This window comes from Telopea speciosissima, chromosome 8 (genome assembly GCF_018873765.1).
Source record: "Telopea speciosissima isolate NSW1024214 ecotype Mountain lineage chromosome 8, Tspe_v1, whole genome shotgun sequence".
Lineage (NCBI taxonomy): Eukaryota > Viridiplantae > Streptophyta > Magnoliopsida > Proteales > Proteaceae > Telopea > Telopea speciosissima.
Window position 1 is genome coordinate 62452312 of NC_057923.1, and position 22528 is coordinate 62474839.

General features: G+C 39.8%; 1 protein-coding gene across 2 annotated transcripts in view; it reads right to left on the reverse strand.

Annotated features, from left to right (window-relative positions):
- The window catches only part of LOC122638323 (protein SUPPRESSOR OF QUENCHING 1, chloroplastic), a 63737-nt gene that overhangs the window by 26758 nt on the left and 14451 nt on the right, over positions 1-22528 (reverse strand). For both annotated transcript variants that reach the window (XM_043831230.1, XM_043831229.1), the window contains exons 9-16: positions 21067-21154; positions 20808-20886; positions 20594-20654; positions 20409-20484; positions 17304-17414; positions 13364-13459; positions 12796-12918; positions 8582-8779 (exon numbers count right to left, since the gene is read on the reverse strand). In XM_043831230.1, coding sequence (XP_043687165.1) covers positions 8582-8779; positions 12796-12918; positions 13364-13459; positions 17304-17414; positions 20409-20484; positions 20594-20654; positions 20808-20886; positions 21067-21154 — 832 coding nt within the window. The remainder of the gene's footprint in view (positions 1-8581; positions 8780-12795; positions 12919-13363; positions 13460-17303; positions 17415-20408; positions 20485-20593; positions 20655-20807; positions 20887-21066; positions 21155-22528) is intronic.

The following is a 22528-nucleotide window of genomic DNA, read 5'->3' on the forward strand; positions in this document are numbered from 1 at the left end:
ACTCACAGAACAGAAAACCCAAAAAGTAGGAATCTTCAAGTCTTCAACACTAACCAAAAAAGTGCGTCTTCAACCTCACAGTAAAACCAAAAAAGATATGATTCCAGCAAAGGAAGATTTCCACGCAACTCCAAATAGAAGGTCGAAGATTAAACAGAAAACCTGCAACTCCAATCTGGCGGTAGGGGAACAGCGGCGATAAATATTAGACTCTGTGGAAGAACAGCTTCAATCAAACCAGCAGCAACAAAATACCAGCAAAGAATCGATACCACCAGAAATCAATAGCCAACAACAGAGAACAAGAGCCCATCCAACAACTAAGCCAAGCAACACTCAGCAACACGAAAACCAGAAAATCAAAGATCTTCCTCACGTTAAGCAAAGAGAAACTGAGCAAAAATAGGGCAGGTCCTGAACTTCAGCCCCTCGATCACCGTCAAAAATCGAGAAAAATGGATTGCACCTTCAACGAAAGCAGGTTCTTCAGAAGCAACTACAGCCCAGAACCAGGTTCTTCATTAATCGATCAACAAATCAGTATTTAGTCTGCAACTCATTTGCAATAGCAGAATAGCAGCGGAATAGAGCAGCAAATACATATCAATGGAGCACAACATTAGTTCTTCAGCAGAAATTAATAGCAGCCAGATTCAGTAATCGATGCACACCCAACTTCAGGTATGATCTTCAGACACTATTTTAGCTGTCATCGAAACCAGTATGTGAAACCCTAGTTCCTCTTCTTCCTCTATGAACTAGGGTTTCCTTCTTCAAACCAGAATTTAAAATCGACTCTCAAAACAGCAATCTTGGAGAGAATCAGTCACTGGTAACCTAGCTCTGATACCATGTAGAAAACCTAGGACCTGTAACCAGTAACCTTAGAGTGGAGAAAAGAGAGAAGAGTAGCTGCAAGGGGAGGAGCCATATGTGTTAGTTTGCTTCCTCCCTCAAGTATCTTATTTATAATAAAACCATTACAATCATAAAAGGAAAAGGAAACTAAACCTAATCTAAAATAGGTAGCTAACTTAGACTAGGAAACTGACTCCTAACTCCTAACAATTAAAGACATAAAACAATAAAGGAAACCATAATGGATTCAACCACAATAGGGACACTCCCCTTATCATGGTACACTTCTCAACAAATAGGGACCCGGATGGCTGCATTACTCGTCATGACACCACATTGCGTAGATATATACACAACATTAGGGTGTTTGAAGTAAAAGAAGATTTAAGAAAGATGAAAGTTCGCAAGGCACCAGACCCAAAAAAGGTCCCAATAGAAGTGTGGAAGAGCTTAGGAATTTGTGGTTTATCTTGGCTAACCAAGCTGTTTAACAAAATTATGAGCACAAAGAAAATGCTAAATGAATGGAGGAGAAGCATTGTGGTCCCGATTTACAAAAACAAAGGTGATATTCAGAGCTACAATAACTATAGAGGCATAAAAGTAATGGAAAATTATCACCTCCAGTTTGCTGACCGGCCCAGTTCCCCAGTTCCTCTAATAGGGGGATGGTGGACCCCACCCGGGCAGAGTGTTTGGGCATGGGTAGAGAGGTCATTTCAGCCCCCCTTTGTTAGAGGAACTGGGGAACTAGGCCAGGCAGCCAACTGGAGGTGATAAAAATCCTAAAAGTAATAAGTCATACGATGAAGTTATGGGAGAGGGTTATTGAAACCCACCTTTTTAAAGGAAACTACTATTTTAGAGAACTAATTGTTAGGTTTTAGAGGAGAAAGAGAAGATAGGAGAAAAGCTCCAAGGGAGGCAAAGTTCAAACACGATTTGGTGTAATCTGTTATGTCACTCAACTTGAGACAAACAGCCTTATATTGAGAAGAATATCTAATTACACTCAGGCCCTTAGCCTAATACAAATAGCACATAAAATACATAAGTGTCTAAGTACAAATATACCCCTGAAACTAAGTACTCTTAACACTCCCCCTCAAGCTGGGTGGTATATGTCATACATACCCAGCTTGTCTAACATAAAACTGAAGTGATGAGAACTAAGTCCTTTAGTGAATATGTCTGCCACTTGTTCACTTGTCTTCACAAAAGGGGTACAAATAGTCTTAGACTCTATTTTCTCCTTGATGAAGTGCCTGTCAACCTCAACATGCTTTGTCCGGTCATGTTGGACCGGATTATGTGCAATACTTATGGCTGCCTTGTTGTCACAGTATAGACTCATAGGTTCTGTCGTCTCAAACCCCAATTCTTGGACAAGTTTCTTCAACCACAAGATTTCACACACACCATGAGCCATGGCCCTAATGCTTCAAGCCTTGACCTAGCTACCACAGGTTGCTTCTTGCTTCTCCAGGTGACTAAGTTTCCCCAACAAATGTACAGTATCCGGAGGTGGACCTTCTATCAGAAATAGACCCGGCCCAATCTGCATCTGTATATACTTCAATTCTCAAGTTACCATTGCTAGAAAAGAGAAGACCCTTTCCAGGACATGACTTCAAGTACCTGAGGATCCTGTAAACTGCATCAAGATGTCCCACCTTGGGTGCATGCATAAACTGACTCACCACTCCCACAGCATAGGTAATGTCAGGTCTGGTGAGGGAAAGGTAGATTAACTTGCCTACTAATCTCTAGTATTTTTCAACATCCACAAGCGGTTCACCACAATCTTCCCCTAGTCTATGATTCTGCTCAATGGGGGAGGAGACTGGTTTACATCCCAAGTAGCCTGTCTCTGTAAGAAGATCAAGAACAAACTTCCTTTGACAAACATTGATCCCTTGCTTGGATCTAGAAACCTCAATCCCCAGGAAATACTTCAATGGACCGAGGTCCTTGATCTCAAACTGTCGAGACAAGTAAAGTTTAAGCTTTGAGATTTCGGCTTCACTATTTCCCGTGACCACAATGTCATCAACATAAACAATGAGAGCTGTAATAGTGCTGTCCTTCCTTTGTATAAACAATGTGTGATCAGCTTGACTTTGAGTATATCCGTTTTGCAGGAGAGCTTGTCTAAATCTCTCAAACCAAGCCTTAGGAGACTGTTTGAGTCCATAAAGAGCCTTCCTAAGACGACACACTTTCCCACTGTCACCAGTATGCTTGAACCCAGGAGGAGGATGCATATACACTTCTTCTTCTAGGTCACCATGTAAGAATGCATTCTTCACATCCAGTTGGTACAAAGGCCAATCAAGATTTGCTGCCATTGAGAGAAGTACCCGGATGGAGTTGTGCTTGGCCACTGGAGCAAAGGTTTCCTGAAAGTCAATGCCATACACCTGTGTATAACCCTTAGCGACAAGTCTTGCCTTATATCTCTCCACGGTACCATCAGACTTGAACTTGACTGTGAATACCCATCTGCACCCAACAGGGACTCTCCCTTTAGGGAGCTCAACAAGGTCCCAAGTATGATTCTTCTCAAGTGCCAACATCTCTGTGTTCATTGCTTCTCTCCATTTTGGATCTGCCATAGCCTCTGCTACATTCTTGGGAATAGATATGGAGGAGATAACCACAGAGAAGGCTATACCTGTAAGGGAAATAGAATCATAGGAAACAAACTTGGCAATGGGATTAGTACATGCCCGAGTTCCCTTGCGATGGGCAATAGGAAGGTCCAAGTCTGAGGATATAGGAGTAGAAGAAGGTATACCTGTCTCGATGGATGGAGACTCAGGATGAGGTGATGAAGAAGGATTTTGGCAATTCTTCTTTATAGGCAGCTATAAAGCAGGATTTCTCCTTTCCTTCGTATACACTAGTAGCTCCCCTTGTTCTCTGTTCCCCTGTACACAAGGATGCTCCCCCTCAACTACATTCTCTATACAAGGCTCCCCCTCAACAGAACTTCTCTTTCCCTTGTCAATCTGAAAAGGTGAAATAGGAACAGGATAGGAGATAGGAAGTGAGACCGACTCGAGAACCTCTTCACCTGCAATACCACCACCAAACGATGAACACTCCCCCTGAAGAGGGGACTGAAAAAAAGGTATGGTTTCAAAGAAACGGACATCTCTGGAGAGAAGCCACCGACGAGTGGGAGGATGATAGCATTTATATCCTTTGGAGGTGGAGGAATACCCGAGAAAGATGCACTTCAGAGCCTTAGGATCCAATTTAGTGCGGGCAGATTTGCTAACATGTACATAACAAATACAACCAAACACCTTTGGAGGGAGAGAGAATGAAGAAGACCGTGAGCGTAGGACATCAAGAGGAACTTGAAATTGTAAGACACTAGACGGCATGCGATTAATAAGAAAGACAGCAGTGAGTAGAGCATCAGACCAAAAAGTTTTGGGAACATGCATGGCAAACCAAAGGGACCTAGCCACTTCAAGAAGGTGGCGATTTTTTCTTTCAGCCACCCCATTTTGTTGTGGGGTATCAACACAGGCCACCTGATGAATAATGCCATGGTCAGAAAAAAAGGTTTCCAAACCACTATACATATACTCCCCACCTTTGTCAAAACGAACAATTTGGATCCGGGTTTGAAATTGGGTATACACTAACTCATAGAAATTTGTAAATGCAACATGGACATCACTTTTATGTTTCAACAAGTATACCCAAGTAACCCAAGAATAATCATCAATAAAAGAGACAAAGTAGCGGAAGCCACGCAAAGAGGTAACAGGGGAAGGCCCCCAAACATCAGTATGTATAAGATGAAAAGGTGAAGTAGATCTATTACCATTGGATGTATAAACTGTTTTACAACTTTTGGCAAATAGACAAGGTTCACAATGAAAAACATGAGAGACTGGAAAGGAAGTAAACAAGTGAGGTAACTGTTTCCTCATAACAGAAAAAGAAGGGTGTCTCAACCGACGATGCCAAAGCAAAATATCCTCTTGAGTATGTCCACCTTCTAGCCCACAAACATAGGTTTGAGGTTGTACAACAGAGGAAGCACCAGTTTCCAAAACATATAAGCCATCAGCTTCATGACCACTGCCAATCACCTTCCTCGTCACCAAATCCTGAAAAAGACAATGGGTAGGAAAGAAGGTGACAAAGTAGTTCAAAGATTTAGTCAATTGGCTAACGGAAAGAAGGTTAATAGCAAAGTTGGGAACATGAAAAACAGACTTCAGGGGTAAGCAAGGTGTAACCTGGATATCTCCCTTACCAGAGATGGAAGAGAATGTACCATCGGCAATTTTTACCTTATCTTTCCCAGAACAAACAGAGTAGGAATTATACAGCTGGGACCTACCAATCATATGATCCGTGGCACCCGAGTCAATAACCCAAGGTGTGATGCCGGAGGAGGAAGAGGCCTGTAGTGCAAGAGAAGTAGGGAGCCGCAGTGAACTGTCCAGGTGGGCTACAACCCGGCGAAAGGCAGCAATGTCAGCTGGGGAAAGAGAGGATGAATCAGCTTCAATGACCCCAACATGAGCCTTAGGCCCCTTCTTCCGCTGTCCCTTCAGTCCCCCAGTGGAACCAGGTGGGGGCTTCCCATGGAGATCCCAACAGAAGTCCTTCGTATGTCCAGTTTTACCACAATGGTCACATAAGAATCAGCTCTTCGAAGACCCCTTAGCAGCCCCCTTATCAGCTCCCTTAGTGGAGTCCTGAGGGATGGAAGAAACAAGAGCAGAGCGCTCAATAGTGGTGTTGATACTAGTTTCCATGGCACCCCTACGGGTTTCCTTACTCTGTGGATATCCACACACCTCCTCCAGTGAGGGAAGACTAGGTCGGCCAAGGATTTGTACCCTTAGAGGCTCAAATTCAGGATTCAGGCCACCAAGAAGAAATAGCACCCTCTCCTTCTCAAACAACCTGTGTACCTTGACTTCATCATCAGGACACAACTGAAGATCTCTATAGTGATCATACTCCTCCCACAGGCCCACAACAAGACAATAGTAGTCAGAGATGCTTCTATCACCCTGACGTAGGCTAACAATCTGTTGGAGAAGTTGGTACACCATTGTACAGTCTCCAACACGATCAAAGATACGGGCTACACTATTCCAAATATCTTTGGCAGTCTCTTTACCCATAAACCTCCGTCCAATCTCAGGCTTCATTGAGAAAAGAAGCCAAGCCATCACCAGTGAGTTCTCAATGTCCCATTTGGAATACCCTTGCACGGTAGGAAGAGGTGCCTTGATGCTGCCATTTATGTACCCCATCTTTCCCTTACACCTAAGGATCAGTTTCATGGATCGAGACCAATCTAGGTAATTGGTATTGTCCAACTTGACAATGGGAAGCTGCACATTGGTGTTCTCATATGAAGGGACAGAGGATGATGCAGCAAGTGGGTCTACAGACAAAGGCACGGCTGTTTCCTCATTTTTGTCACCCATATTTAACTCAAATCAAATGCTTAATAAGTCCAAACAACAGATTTCAACCACACCATCTGCTCCTTGAACACAGCAGTAAAAGCAGCAAAAACAGAGACCAGAAAAATCTGAAAAAAGGCTTGTAAAACCCAAACGAAAGAAACAAGCAGCGGAGCAACAAGGGTAAGTCTTTCTTACCCAAAAACGATGCTGTATGGCCCAAAGAAAGCAGCAAACAAAGCTCACACTAAGAGCTGGATCACTCCAAGAGATCGCTGGCGAACCGGGAGAAAAACTGCCTGGCCGAAATTCAGATTCTCTCCTCGATGCTACCAGCAGACTTGAGAGGATCAAATGATAAGGAAGAAGACTTCCAAACGATGCTACAGCATCTGGTTGCTCCCTATTTGGTTGTCAAACAAGGAAGGAGAAGCTTGGTGAAGATACCCCAAGGTTTCCTTCGCAAACCAGCAAGAACAAGGAGATTGCAGCTCACTCCAGCCTTCCACACAACCTTCAAACTCCAGGAAGAAAGTGCTCTGATACCATGTTAGGTTTTAGAGGAGAAAGAGAAGATAGGAGAAAAGCTCCAAGGGAGGCAAAGTTCAAACACGATTTGGTGTAATCTGTTATGTTACTCAACTTGAGACAAACAGCCTTATATTGAGAAGAATATCTAATTACACTCAGGCCCTTAGCCTAATACAAATAGCACATAAAATACATAAGTGTCTAAGTACAAATATAACCCTGAAACTAAGTACTCTTAACACTAATTTGGTTTTATGCTAGGCAGATCCATGATGGAAGCTATCTTCTTATTTAGGAGACTCATGGAAATATATAGAAGGGCAAGAGGGATCTCCATATGATCTTTATTGACCTAGAAAAAGCCTACGATAGAGTTCCAAGAGAGTTAATCTAGCATATACTAGAGAGGAAAAGGGTGTCACGTAAATATGTGGACATACTTAAAGATATATATGATGGAGTGAAGACTAGCGTAAGAACTGTGGGGAGGGGGGGTCAAGGTAGTGAATTCCCAATTACAATTGGGTTACACCAAGGATCAGCCTTAAGCCCTTATTTGTTTGTGCTTTTCATGAATGATTTAACCAGAGGCATACAAGATGAGGTTCCTTGGTGTATGCGTTTTGCTAATGATATTGTTTTGATGGATGAGACAAACGCAGGGATTGACCCCAAGTTGGAGTTATCGAGATCAACTTTGAAATCAAAAGGCCTAAAGATAAGTAGAATAGTAGATCAAAGACGGAATATATGGTGTGTAACTTCAGCCACACTAGGATGGTTAATGAGGTGATGACTATTGATGAGAGGGAGATTCCACAAGTGATTATTTTTAGATATGTGAGCTCAATCGTAAATAAAGAAGGTGATATAGAGGATGATGTTGCCCAAAGAATTAAAATATGAAGGATGAAGTGGAGAGGTACGTCTGGAGTGTTGTGTGATCGGCGTATTCCTTTAAAGCTTCAAGGAAATTTTTATAGGACTGTCATACGCTATGATGTATGGTGTGGAATGTTGGGTAGTTAAGAAGCATCATATAGATAAAATAATTGTAGCAGAGATGAGGATGTTGAGATGGATGTGTGACAAAACTAGGAAGGATAAGTAAGAAAGGACCATATTAGAGCTGAGTTAGGAGTGGCTCCGATTTATGATAAGCTACAAGAGAGTTGCTTGAGGTGGCATGACCATGTTCAACGTAGGCCTTGGGATGCTCAAGTATGGAGGAGTAATTTGATTTAGATTGAAGGAACTAAAAGAGCCAAGGGCAGGCCTAAAATAACCATTGGAAGCCTTATATCATGTATGACTTCGAATAGAGCTGATTGAAGAGCAAGGATCCATGTGGCTGACCAAATTTAGTTGGGATAAGGCTATCTTGTTGTTGACTTGTTGCAGGGTGAATACATGCAGAGAAATATATATATATGTGTGTGTGTGTGTGTGTGTATTTGTGTAAGTGTATATGTATAGAGACTATTATTTCCAAAAAATATCACAAATTTAATAGTGAGTTCTGAAAGAATGAAAGAAATTTGACCAGTATAGAGGCATTTATGTAGGCGTTTATCAGTTTATGTATGGAGACTACTATTTCCAAAACAAGATCAGAAATTAATAGTAAAAAATGTCAGAAATTTGACTAGGTTTAGATTGAATTTATGCAAACTAGAATCTGTGTTTAATTTTCAAGATAGGGTAAACATTGTATTCAACTTGAGGTTAGTGAACAAACTCACAATGCGATTATGGTTACTATCCGAAATAAACAGCCTGTTGTTGACGACATCAACTGCTAGCTTCCCTGGAAACTTCAAAGGTGAAGTCAAAAGACGGGGATCATTATCCTTCTCCAAAGACAGAGGAATAGGGGTGTTGTCTAAGATCTTCTTTTCACCATAAAACAGAAGAGCTGCCTCCACTAAATCATCAAGATCCTGAAAAGTACAAGATTTTTAAGTTTTTTTTAACTTTCTTCCAAGTAAACAAAAAGTTTAGAACCATAATGTACATAACAAAATAGCAACAAATACTACCAAATTAATAAGCAATAATATGCACAAGTGCCATTGGGAAACTAAAACCAAAAGCATACACACTTATGCAGCCAAGAAAACCACATATCACTTGAAATAATCATAGGAAAAAGGGTAAATTACAGAAAACCCCCTGGTTTTCAATTGAAACTCAGATCACCCCCTGGTTTTTGAAAATTTTCAAATCACCCCCCTAGTTTAGACCCCAAAATGACAAATTAGTCCCTAATGTTAGTTTTATGCTGTTAAGTGATGATGTCAGCCAGCTAAATAAATTTAAATCCCTAAACTACCCTTGACCAATGTTGAAGATGAAGGAAGGGTAATATTGTAAATTTAATTCTAATGTTTTAGCACAAGGGTAAAATAGTCCTTTCACATCAATAACTAACAGCAGACTAACACCGTTACCGTAGAGGGGGACATTTGAGTTTTTTCAAAAACCAGGGGGTGATCTGAGTTTCGATTGAAAACCAGGGGGTGATCTGTAATTTACCCTAGAAAAAATGATAAGAGATGGAATGCACGCCCCCCCTAACAAAATGATGCAGGAGCATCTCAAACTTAAAGAACAATATTTCTTCTTTGGGACGTCCATATTCAGTTGAGGAGGGATCCTGCATGCATGGAACAACATGGCTGATTTCTTTTGGAATTTTAAGTCATTACATGGGCTATTGTTTCCATCACTTTTCAGGGATATTTTTGTAAGTCAAGATCTAACCATTTAGCATGATTTTAGTTCTGTTTGAAAGCTTATTCAATTATCTTTCCCAAGAAAGATCCTGTGACCTAAGCTATACTGGAGAAGCTATAGCCAATTTATTGATGATATTTCAGTCTATGTCAAGAGGGTGGGTCTTGGTGCAATGGTAAGGTTGCTCCATTGTGACCAAGTGGTCATGGGTTCGAGTCTGGAAACAGCCTCTTTGCGAAAGCAGGGGTAAGGATGCGTACATTATGATCCTCCCCAGACCCCGCAGTGGCAGGGGCCTCATGCACTGGGTACGCCCTTCATTTCAGTCTATGTCTACAACAACAACAGCCTTATCCCAACTATTTTAGGAAATAAATTTTTATTATTAATTTGAAGTAAAGTCTGTCTCTTAAGTTTATATTTGTTTCTTTGGGAAACAGGTGAAGCAATCAAGACTCAAGAGATTCTGCTAAATTGTATTGGACTCATATTAGAAGTATTCAGTTAATTAAAAATTACGTAAAGCGAATTTGAGTCACCCCCAGTCATAACAGAAGGAATAGCTGGGCGTCTATAAATATATTATGGAATGAAAAGATGATTGGTGTCCTGCAAGAATTACTTCATTGTTGGCTGCAGTCAAGATTTTGCTGCCATTTACCTATTCACGTTGCTCTTTCCAGTTCGTTCTTATTGACAAGGAAACCGAGATTTCCCAGGATTTGACTGAAATCAGGTCGAAACCTGGTATTTTCTGGGCAAAACTCGACATATCATCTGCTGTCAAAACTGGTCGAAACTACTGAAACTGGTCAAGAATAGTCGAAACTGGTCGAAACTAGGACGGTCAAAACTGGTCAAAACTACCGAAATGTGCGAAATATGGTCGAAACCTGACTTGTACCAAGTTTCATCTCGGTTTCTTGGGTAACCAAGATATCTCGTAGTTTCGACCGAGTTCTTGAACCATGCTTATTGATTCCTTAATCTAGATCAGTTTCTTGCAGACTTGATATACATGAGCTTCCATTAGATTTTCAATTTCATAAAACCAGGTTTTGGTTTGTCTTTCTCAAATTCTCCATTTCAACCGTCTATCGCATACCTGATTTCTACCTTTACTGCCAACACATAAAATTTTGCTTGACTACAAAATATTATATATTCACTACCTCCAACCTGATTCTCTAACCCCATCCATAAGTTTTCAGATTTAGGGCCCATAAACCACAAAGTCAGAAGGTTTCTCAAATCTTCTTGCATCACCCATGGTTCAAGAACTCGGCGAGATCTCGCTCGATTAAAACTCGGTTTCTTCATTTACCAAGTCGAGATGGGAGGCGAAATACAAAAGTACACGTACTCGGTCGAGTCGAGATCTCGGTTGGACCGAGATTTGGACCAAACCATTGTTTAAAAGGGGCAGCTCTCAACTAAGACAGTCGAGATCTCACCAGAAACTCGACAGGGAAAGGGGCTGGTGAGCTGATTTTTAGCTTTTGCCACCTTGTTTTGACGGAAAACTTGCTGGAGATATCAATTAGCATCCAACTTGAATCAAACTTGCAAGATTTGTTACAAATCATCTCAAATTTGAAGAAATTTTGAAGGTAAACCATTTTTTCCCCAAATCTATTTTTTTTTCCAAAAAAAATTTGTCCAAATCTTGGTGAAATCATGTCAATTTAATACATGTTACATACCTTTGGCCGATCTATGACTTGATGGATCCGAAATTTTTTTCTATTATTATTATTTTTTAAAATTTTCAGCAAAAAAAAATTTTTTTTAACTTTTTGAGCAAAAAAAATTTGAAAAACAATAGGATCAATAGTAATTGTTTGGAAGTGATTTTTATGTATGTTTGACACCGTTGATTGTTTATTGTCTTTGGTTGTAATTTTTTTTTTTTTGGTAATTAAATATATTACCAAACCCCAGGAGGGGGCAGGGAAAGGAGAACAAAGGAACAATATACAAAGAGGGAAGAGGGGCACGAACAAAAAGCCCACTAGGCCGACAAACAGCCAGCCAAAAAAGGGGGGGGAGGGGGGCGGCCAGCCTGCCTACGCAGAGGTGACTGACCGCAAAAGGGCAGAATCAAGGCCCCAAAAATCCAAAATGTGTCTATTCTTGGAGTTGTCCGTGGAGGGACGATGACGGATGCAGCTGAGCTTAGAGGACACACCAAAATAGATGGCTTTCCAAATCGCATCAAAAGATCTCGATTTGGAAGTCCATCTCCTGAGGTTCCTCTCCATCCAGATATGGTGGATAGCTGGTTGTAATTTGATCAATAGAGTAGGATATTTTAGTATGTCGTCACCTACCAACCTAGGGTCCGAAGTGAAATTCCTATTTGGACTTTGTTTTTGCAAAATCTGATAGCGTCATTGTGTTTAAATGGCTTCAAATAGGTTGAGTACCAAGTTTCAGGCCCAAACTAGGTCTAAAACCCACCAAAACCAGCCTTCGAGTTCAAAAAAAAAAAAAATACACCAACTTGCCGAGATCTCGGCCCAACTTGTTTTTTTGGCTGGGCAAAACCAGTACCGAAACCGAGTTCTTGAACCAAGGCATCACTACATGCAACTTTAAGAAGGTGATGCAAAATTAACCAGCAGCCTTAGATTTTGTAACCAGATATGAAACTCCAGTCAGCATCCTGAGTGAGTGTACAGATTGCTTTTTTGATAATCAATACAATTATTACCTTTCTGTCAAAAGAAAAAGTATTAAAGTAAACTTTTAGGTGAGAAGAGTGAGAAGAGATCAATCGGATCTAGAATCTACATCTTCTCCCCTAGCTTTAATAAATATTGTCTTACTCAAAAAAGTTCATGTGCAATATTATCCACTCCAATTTATTGGAACTTCAGAAGAAGGTTTGGAGACACTGAGTTGCGTGTTGAAAATATTCTTGGTCTTCTTCAAAGAAATTTATTTATTTTCTTTGCCAATTCTCAGGACAAGAGCATTTGGACCATAAATAGCAAACATGTTTTCACATGCAAATCTTTTCATATTTGCTCACTATAAAATCACTAATAAGAACGGTTCGGACTGCCCTCAGGATATATTCTGGCATTTGGAGATTATATGAGTGAATTTTATTGAGAATAAAACCCACAATACAAAGATGATACCTTAAAATACATTAAAAAAATGGTCATGCAAATACTAAACTCTGAGGCAGAACTATATGGGACGGTAAAAATACCTTTCGATGGCCTTCACCAGATATTTGGGCCAGTATCTTACTGTTGGGGCTAACAATAACAAATGTAGGCCATGAATTTACACCCAGTTCTCGCCAAAGATTCATATCCCCATCATTGACAACCTACAATAATGTAGACATTTAGACAGGGTTAACCAAGAGAAACTTGGTGCATTTTGTAATTAAAACTAGAGGAGCTTACAAATTGAAACTTTCATAAATGGCTTTAACAGTCAGGACATGGATGCATACAAGTGAAGGAAAGAAAATCGACAAATATTTCCGAGAAAATTTCCTAGCTCAGAGGAGCAACATGCAACATAAATAATTGAAAATAGAAAAAAATGAGATGCTTCAACCAATGGCGCAAGTTTTTTTCCCCCTATTGGCTGCAGAACAAATGCATTAAGCAAAATTGCATCGAGGGGGTACTGCACAAGTAGAAGCAGGTGCTCCAAAAGGAGCAATGAAAAATGCTCCATGTAGTGCACGTAGTATGATAAATATAGTCTTAAGAAACCTAGATGATCAAATGTCATCTCATATGAATTCCAAAAGCCTGATTTACTGGATGAGTGATGTCATAGCGTAGAACTGCATTACGAATGGCTTCTAGGTCTTTCTCATTATCGAACTTTGCAGAATGAACACCAACAACAGTGAACTGCACAGACAAACATATAAGCAATGGTTACAAATGGGAGAACAAGTGGTAAACTTAGCAATGTCAACTCAGACTCGGTCAAATAACATTTCATGATTGGAAAGGAAAACAAACTGCTGCAGCATTAGGACATTTCTGTGCACATCATCTTTATCCAAACCTCATCCCAATTTAATGGTTACATTAATCCTATTCATGATTCATATAGAGGATTTCAAACAGATTCCCTGCTAGCTGCAGCATGAAGCAACTGTTTTCAGCATTCTCCTTCACCTGGACTAGGGGTGGTAATGCTAGACATGATGGGAGTTGCACATTAAAATTTAAAAGAGAGATATTTCCTATAGGAACAAAAATCCCCACATCGACAGTGTAAGGATGCTTTTGTTGATGTATACATTTACGTTTCCCTTACCTAATAGTTCGAGCTTTTAGGCTAAGTGGTAGCACACATGGTATCAGAGCAAGGAGGTCAAGTGTTCGACTCCTGGGAAGTACAACCGGGTTCCTCAACACTTCTTCCCCCTCGGTGCCACGTGAAGTGTTTCCGTATGTGCATGTCATGTGCAAGGACCGTGTGTGTACAGGCCTGCACGTGTGGGGGTGTTTATGTATACATTTATGTTGCCCTAACCTAACAGTTCGATCTTTTAGGCTGAGCATTAGCGCACATGGTATCAGAGTGGGGAGGTCAAGTGTTCGAGTCCTAGGAAGTGCAATAGAGTTCCCCGACACTTCTTCCCCTTGATGCCACATGAAGTGTTTCCACGTGAGTGCGTGTCACGTGCAAGGACCATGTGTGTACAGGCCTGCACGTGCGTGAGGGAGTATTGATGTATACATTTACGTTTCCCTTACCTAAAAGTTCAAGCTTTTAGGCTAAGTGGTAGCACACAACTTTCCTACACCCTCTCACATAGTCACATCCTAACCAGTCCCACACTAACAGTCTCTCTCCTCCCCAACCATGTGGGCCCCCTACTGGACAAAACCATTTGCTGCACCATGATTGGTGTAGGGTAGGAGATTTCCCCCACACTGTCAGAGTGGGAAATTGATGTGGATAAGAGGTTCCAGCAGAAATATTTCTGCAGGAACAACAACCAGCCATCATAGGCCCAAGTTTCATGGTCCTCATGGGCTAGGCAAAGGCCCAATAATTAGTCCATGTATGGGAGGAGATTTCTAGAACATACCAGAAGTACAGCTTGCGTGGAGAATTTTGGCTAGGATATATAATTTCTATTTTGTATTGCAATCCTATAGCTTCTATCTTTCTATCGTAGTTTCTATTTCTGTTCACTTAGCTAGCAACTTAGCTGTTATGTTGAAGTTTCTATTTTCTTTACATCTTCTATTTTAGTAACTATCCCTTAGCAATAGAGAGTTACTAATTATGTAATAGTGCTAAATAATTATGTAATAGTGCTAAACTTATATAAATAAAGAGGAGGCCTCCATAGTGGCAATGATTTTATAGCCTACAGAAATTTCCTTTGTGCATGTGTGTGAGTGTGACTGTGTGAGAGGCATTCATGTTGAGTAAGACAGCAGCCCTGGGTGGGATTCCAAGGTAGAGATTGGTGAAAGGCCATCTTCTAGTTGGTGGGAGACCAACATAGCTTTTTCTTCTTTACAGTTCTTCTTCAAGTTCAGTCGTCATTGCAGCCCTGGTTTGGTTCAGTCATTCTGTAAATTGCAGACTTGTTGCTATATTCTTCACTTTCTACTTCTGTACTTTCTATTATTACAGGTTACTAAATCAATTGGAATTTCTGGATTCTACAACATATTGGACTTCTGATCATAGCATATTCAACTTATTGTTCTGCGCAAGGAGTTTCAGGTCAGAGGATCATTATTCTAGTTAGTTACTAATTTCTGTCCAAGGCCATAACTCAACATCCGACCATTGGATGGTCTCCCAATTTTGAGAGTATACTCCTGTCCATAAACAGACCCTTTGATCAGCATATCTGGTCCATCTGACCAGAAGGTTGTGAGTTACACATTTTCTCTTAATTCTAGTTCAACCTAGTCCTGCGATTCGGGTTTTTATTTGGAATCCTAGTCTCTACCTGTGAGTGACTTAGGATACCATCAGAACCCTCTCCCTTTCTACATATCAATATTAAAAAATTAGAGCATGAAATTATCCAAGCCATACACATAGGGTCAACCAAGTCAAATTTTAAAGTCAGCTGATTCAGTCTGACACTAACTTGAATAGAAAAGCCACTCTTGTAACTAAGGGTCTTTTTGGTATCATTTTTTCATTTTCATTTTCTGACAGTTTTTCATTTTTTCATGTGTTTTGTATGATTTTTGAAACTTCTTGTTATTTAAAATAAATGAAAACACCCCCAAAATCATAATAGACTAAAGAGTCTATTATGGATTATGGCCAAAAACGTTTTTCCTTCATTTTTTCGCTGAAGTTTAATGAGCAAGTGCTCATAAGACCCAAATATGAGAGGCAAAATAGACATTTGCTTTTATTTTTAGAAAGGCAAGTCCCCTCCTCCTCCTCCTCCTTCCTGCAACGAGCCTCACCAAAGGCAGTAGGGGGTACAAAACACGAGGTTAGATGCTTACCGAGCAACGGAATGGGAATGCATCGAGGATGAAGCAACATTAATGAAACAAAAATCGACGATGTAAGGTATAATAAGGATCAGGGTTTGATCAAGATTCGTCTTTCAAAAGTCATCTGTTCAGTTCAAAGGGGTTCGGATCATATGCGCCAAGATGAATTTGATCGCACTTCACCATTATCCCATTATTCAGCCGCCATTTCCCAACTGCCTTTCTCAATCCAGTACCTTAATATTAGAGTTTAATTTCAACAGCCACACCATTACCGCCACACCATTCCATTTCCATTGCCTTAACATATTACCATCCACCCATTAAGGTCCATTCTCATCATTACTCCTCCATTATCTTCCCACATTCAAACGCAACCCAGACAAACCCCTCCTTTTTTATTCAATCCTTTATCAGGGACGATCAATTATTGGAGTGATGCTCACATTTTCCAAGGGATTTGTTCGTAATGGAGGTTTGGATCATGCAGGTTCTTGAAATTTTTTTGGCTCATTCGATTGGGTTTCAGTAGCTTCTTCCTTTTGAGTTCATTGGTTCGGCTTGAAGAAGAGATAGAGAGAGTTGCAGCAGCCCTTTACATAGTTATTATACTTGGCTCAATCATGTGGCAATAAGCAAGAAGATGGGTGATGGGAGAATTGCAGCAGCCCTTACGGTTTAGAGTTGATTTGGGAAAGAAGATGGGTGATGGGAGAATTTCTTCACCTATCACTAAAATATATATGGGCTTTGGGCCAATTTCTCTAAAAAAAGCCTAATTTCATTGCTGAATTTCCATGACTTGGGCCCATTTGTTCAAAAATGTTATAAAAAATATTTACACATAGGTAGTTACCAAACTTTTTTTTCATTCTACAATCTGTTGTGTTTAGTAGTTACCAAACAGTTTTTATTTTTTGTTCAGAATGCTTTTCAGTAATGATTTTTTTTAAATAGGCCAAAAACAAAATGAAAAAATGATACCAAAAAGACCCTAACATTTTCTCCACTTTTTTGTTTTTTTCCCCTTTTGGGATATCATTTAACATTGCATTCAGTTTGATAGCCTTCATGGGACTTTGCAGAGGAAATGGCTTAAGATTACTGAAACCTTTTTCAAGGAAAATGGGGTAAAATGATATTCCAGAAATGGCATAAGTAGTTAAGACCTGAAGCTTTCAAAATAGAAGCCCACTTCTTGAGGAAGACTGAGTAAGAAAGAGATTGAAATACTTCAAATGACAGAAGTAAACCTTACCGGCTTATCCTTATACTTTTTCTCCAAAAAATCTAGATCCGGCAGTACATGCATACAATTAATACAGCAATAGGTCCAAAAGTCTAGTAGAACAACCCTTCCTTTCAAATCCTGTCCAAGCAAACAGAAAGTTGAGAAAATGAGAACTGAAGCCACTTCAAGTAGTCTCTTCTTTGTGGACAACGTCAGGTACAACATTCTCATCAATATTGGCATAGAACCTAAGGGGAGCAGGCTCCAGGGTTGCAGCAGTTGCACAATCTTAGGGCATGAAGAATTTAAGGAGATTAGGACTATTAACTGTTTCTGAAACTTCATTGAACAGGCAGCAATAAAAAATTTTAAAAAAAAATTGGTGGATGATGTTGGCCAAGTGGTTTAAGAAGATATTTCTGGAAAAAAAAATACAATTGAAATGATAGGTTTTCTGTTAGGGTTTAAGTGGTGGACTAGTAGGTTCCAAACATTAAAGGAGAAGCCCAATTCTGATTGCATCCTAATGTTCTTAGCAGAAAGAGCAGCAAACAGAGAGGAAATCATGCAAGAAATATATGAATCACACTAATCAGCTAGTCCCCTATTCCCCCCTCTTTATTTCCTTTCTTCTTTTGTGGCTATTATTTATTTCTAATGTGTGTATTGCATATCTAAATCAATGTTAATATGTACTGTATCAATCATGTCAAGTTGAATATCTTCTAGATATACCTGTGAATGCCAGATACTTATACGTTAACGTCCATGTGCATCTTTTTTCTTTTTTTCAAAGAAAAACATCCCTATATAAGGCAAGGTTGTGTACATTAAGACCTAGTAGTCGCGGGTTCGAGTCAGGAAACAGCCTCCCTACAAAGCGGGGGTAAGGCTCCGTACATTATGACCTTCCCCAGACCCTGAAGTGGCGGGAGCCTCGTGCACTAGGTACGCTCCTTTTTTTTATTATAAATGCATACAAGTACTGAAGTACACCTTGAATAAATTCAAGTTAGGGTTGGACCAGGACCGGCTGACCCAATGTCTCAACCCAAACCCAGCAAGCCCGAACACAGGCTGGAATTTCTCAACCCTGACTGACCCACAGGCTGAAAATCCCAGCCCAAGCTCAGAAAGAAAAAGAAAAAGGTGGGTTAGGTTACAGGCCCTAGTTGCAACCCTTGTTTTGGCAAAATTTTTTTGTCAGGTCCCTACCAGAAATCTTTGGACGAAATCAGTTCAGGTAATCATAAGACCCAATGTACTCTCTAGAACTGGGACATGAGCATAATGAGCTCATACTATAGTACAACAGTCAACCATTATCAGTGATCATAAAATCCTCTGAAGAATGACATAAGTTCTAGGTAAAATGGGTTCACATAATGCCATACTGCACAGTTTTCATTGTTTTGTATGTGGTTGTCAAGGCGTCGCCAAAGCGTCCAAGGCAATGAGGCGCTTTTTAGTGCCCTAGGCGTGCTGTCACCTTTATGGATGAACGAAAGGTGCCCACCTTGTGACCTGGGCGGACTTTTTTTTTGGGCTGATATTTTTATAATGTTGTGTTGTATTAAAGTCATTCTTTTTCTCACTGTTTATTGGCTTGTGTTATATTAAAGTGATTCTTTCTGTCTTTATTTTATGTAATTATGTTCTTAGTGTATTGCTTTCTTTTTTGATGAATATGCTTATATTATATCCTATACTTTGTTTATTATACATTGGTTTATCATATTAGGTAATTACTAGCATAATTATGTGATATTGCATTGATACATATACAATACATAGCATGCATGCCTAGGGTGCCTTGTCGCCTGTGCCTATGAGCCTGGCCACCGCCTTGGGTCGCCTTGTCAACTTGATAACTATGACGTGGAAATTCAGCTAATCCCAACTCTGACATGCAATCCAAGAGTTAAAGGTGTTAAATAGTGTGTGAAGGGGGTTTTCTCTTATGTCTTTATTATTTGTTGGGTTTAGTTGTAATTATGTTAAGTTGTCCTTATTTGTAATTTACAACTTATTAAGTTATAAGTATATGGACTTAGGCTCATGGTAGGCTATTCGACTCCTACCGTGAGCTCTAGGGTTCCCTCTTTTCTCCCATCAAGTTTTCTTTCTTCTCTCTTTCTTTCCTCTTCTTCTTTCTCCTTGCTCTTGTAGGTACTGGTTTCCTGGTTCTTAAATTGTTACATGGTATCAGAGCCAGTCTAATCAGTCCTTACTACATTATTCTCTGTTTTGAAAGTCCTTTAGGGCTTTCTCTTTGTGGTTTGCAGCAACCTAGATGCCATATCTATTCTATGGAACCCTAGTTGGTAACAACATGAAAAAAAAAAACTAGGGTTTCTTCCATGAATGTTTCTGGTTTGTTTTCCTATTGCATGGATCACTGTAGAAGATGAATCTATATCAAAGTCATCAAGCACATGAAGCATATTACCTTCAGCATTTGGATTTCTTACAATGTTACAAAAGGTTTTTAGAGAACCCAACTTCTTGATACATTGGACAATGATGAAGGACGACACATACGAAGCCGATATAAAAATAAAAAAAGACACATGAAATCCATAACTTGGTAAAGCCGGGTAAAAGGAAAAACTACAGAAAGCACTTTTCTTGAGAAGACCATGCATAATATTTTAACTGGAAGTATAATTCTTCCAACAGTCACTGTGATAGGAAATCAAGAACCGTAAACATAAGGATTAGCATATCCATTCACAGGAACTCATGTCAAAATACAAAAATATTGCAGAAAAAGCAAGAGAGGAATCATGAAACCAATTACCTAAGCTACTAAAGGTGAAACAATTTCAATAAATATCAAGATATATACAAAAAACTCTTTTAACCATGAGAGATCAAAATAGAAAGGTTGGAAATTGACCCTCCCCAGACCCTGCTAAACGTGGGAGACTTGTGCACTTGGTACGGCCTTTTTTTATCAAGATATATACAAAAACTCTTTTAACCATGAGAGATCAAAATAGAGAAGTTGGAAATTGGAATAATAACATGAAAGGAAGACTGAACAAATAAGGGGCGAATTGCAGGCATCCATATGTAGATTCATAATAGTGAACCAGAATCATTTCTCGATACGATAAATGAAGGATTTACCCGACGGAATTGGAGCGGAGCCGTGTTTAGCCAATCAAGTTTAGATGGAAATTCTGGCACGTCAGGAGCCGTCCCCCTTAAATGGTGACAGATGAGAGTTAAAATCAAACTGATCAACATAAAAAAAATTTATGAAACTTCTAAGTCAAACAGGAATATTGCATGAACAACAATGTTTAATTCACCTTGCTTCCACATCTGATATATAGTTCATAAACTGTTGAATTCTTCCGGATCGTGATTCTCCTAACAGCGAACAAAAGTTTGTAAGCTTTAACCTTTGGTATGACTTAATGAAAATAAAGAAAACTAGGCAAGCCACTACTTTCATTAGGAAATTCCCAATGAGTTTGGAGACTGCAGCATTAACAGACAATGTAATATTGCAAACACCAGTACCTTCATTCTGTTCAAAAGGAGGACGACTGACTCCAAATAATAAATTCATAATAGCCTTTGGAGATGCATATTGCATTGCCTGCAGAGGCATCAATTTCCAGATTTACATAATAAAACAAAACCCAAAATAACATAAGATAACTCCTCCTCCTGTATTCATTGTCATACAACCACCCAAAAGATTATGGCAACAAGATGTGATCCAAATACAACTTATGTATACCATAAAGTTTATTTTTCTGAGTTTAGTAAGGTATACCTTCCAATTTGTGACGGTGAAAAGGAGACAAGAGAAAGCAATGCCCAAACTTCCATATCTCAAAATCTCTCGGCGAGAACCCTGCAACCTGTCAATAAATTATTTCTACAGCCTAAAGGTTAGATTTATTGGTTTCCAAAAATTCCTAGTACCACTCCGATTGTAACTCGATCAGAATAATAAGTGGGAGCAAATTTGTCAGAAGTTAGTAACACAGGCCCAGCAAAGAAAGCCATCTGCTCAATGCATGACAATAAAATTGGCGAGGATATTTTATATGATGTTATAAAGAGCAGCCATGCTTCATAAAGCATAACATGGGCCAATCATGAAACAATATATGCATAGAACAAGCATAACTGAGATAAGGCTATTGAGATGGATAGGTGAAAAGAAAAGAAAGGAAATTAGTAGGTATAAATGCATTCATGGGAACTGGGCATTGAGGACCTCTCATGGGCAAGAAGAATACCGTCGTGAATCCGATGGCATTTCACAAATCCACCTCGGGCAGAGGCAATAATGAATGGTATAATCTCCATCCTGAGTGAGAGCACCTTATCCATGATCTTCTATGAGGATGAGTTGCTTTTCCTCGTTCCTTGACTGAGCATAGCAGGCTCCGCGCTTTGGCTTTTGCCAGCACCAATAGATTAAAAGACGCAGGATGCCGTCATCACTAAAAGTGTAAAAGGTCATAAAACCCAAACCCGGGGGTTTCCTTTACAGCCAAATTTATTCAGGTTTTTTCTTTTCTTATTTTGGAATTTCTGCTGTAATTAGAATAAGTCATTTCTTTATAGATTTTAGGTAGTATTTAGGAGTACTAGTTATGTTAAGATTATGTTTTTTAACATTTTTTGAGTTGTAATTGGACAGTGTTTTCCTATTAAAGGAGTCTTATTTTTAAGTTCTATATATAGGTCTCAACTCGTCCTATTGAGGCAGACAAAATTGAGTAATAAAGCTTTGAGATTTCTTCTCTGTAATGTTATGTGGATTGGTGGTACTTATTTTTTTTTTTTGGTGAATAAAAATTGTATTACCAAAGCCCGAGAGGGGCGGGGGAAAGAGGAAAAGGGGGAGGGATATACAAAGGGAAAGAGAGGGGGGAGGGGAAGAAGACAAGCCTCAAACCAACTAAGTGGGGGGCTGTAAAATAGAGCCGTCAAGACCCTAGGCGCTAACAATATGCCTATTCCTGGGAGAATCCAACAAAGACTTGTGCGGAAGAAAACCAAGCTTCACAGAAACATCAAATGAGATGGCTTTCCAAATCAAGTCGAAAGACCGAGATTTGGAAGTCCATCTCCTAAGGTTTCTCTCCAACCAGATGTGATAGAAAGCTGCGCCAAAAACTAGCTTCCCAATAGCATCGCAGATAGAGCCTCCGGGGAAGGTCATGGTCAACTAGAGCCACTCTCTTTCAAAGGGGAGGGGTCTCCTGCTACAAGGCCAAATA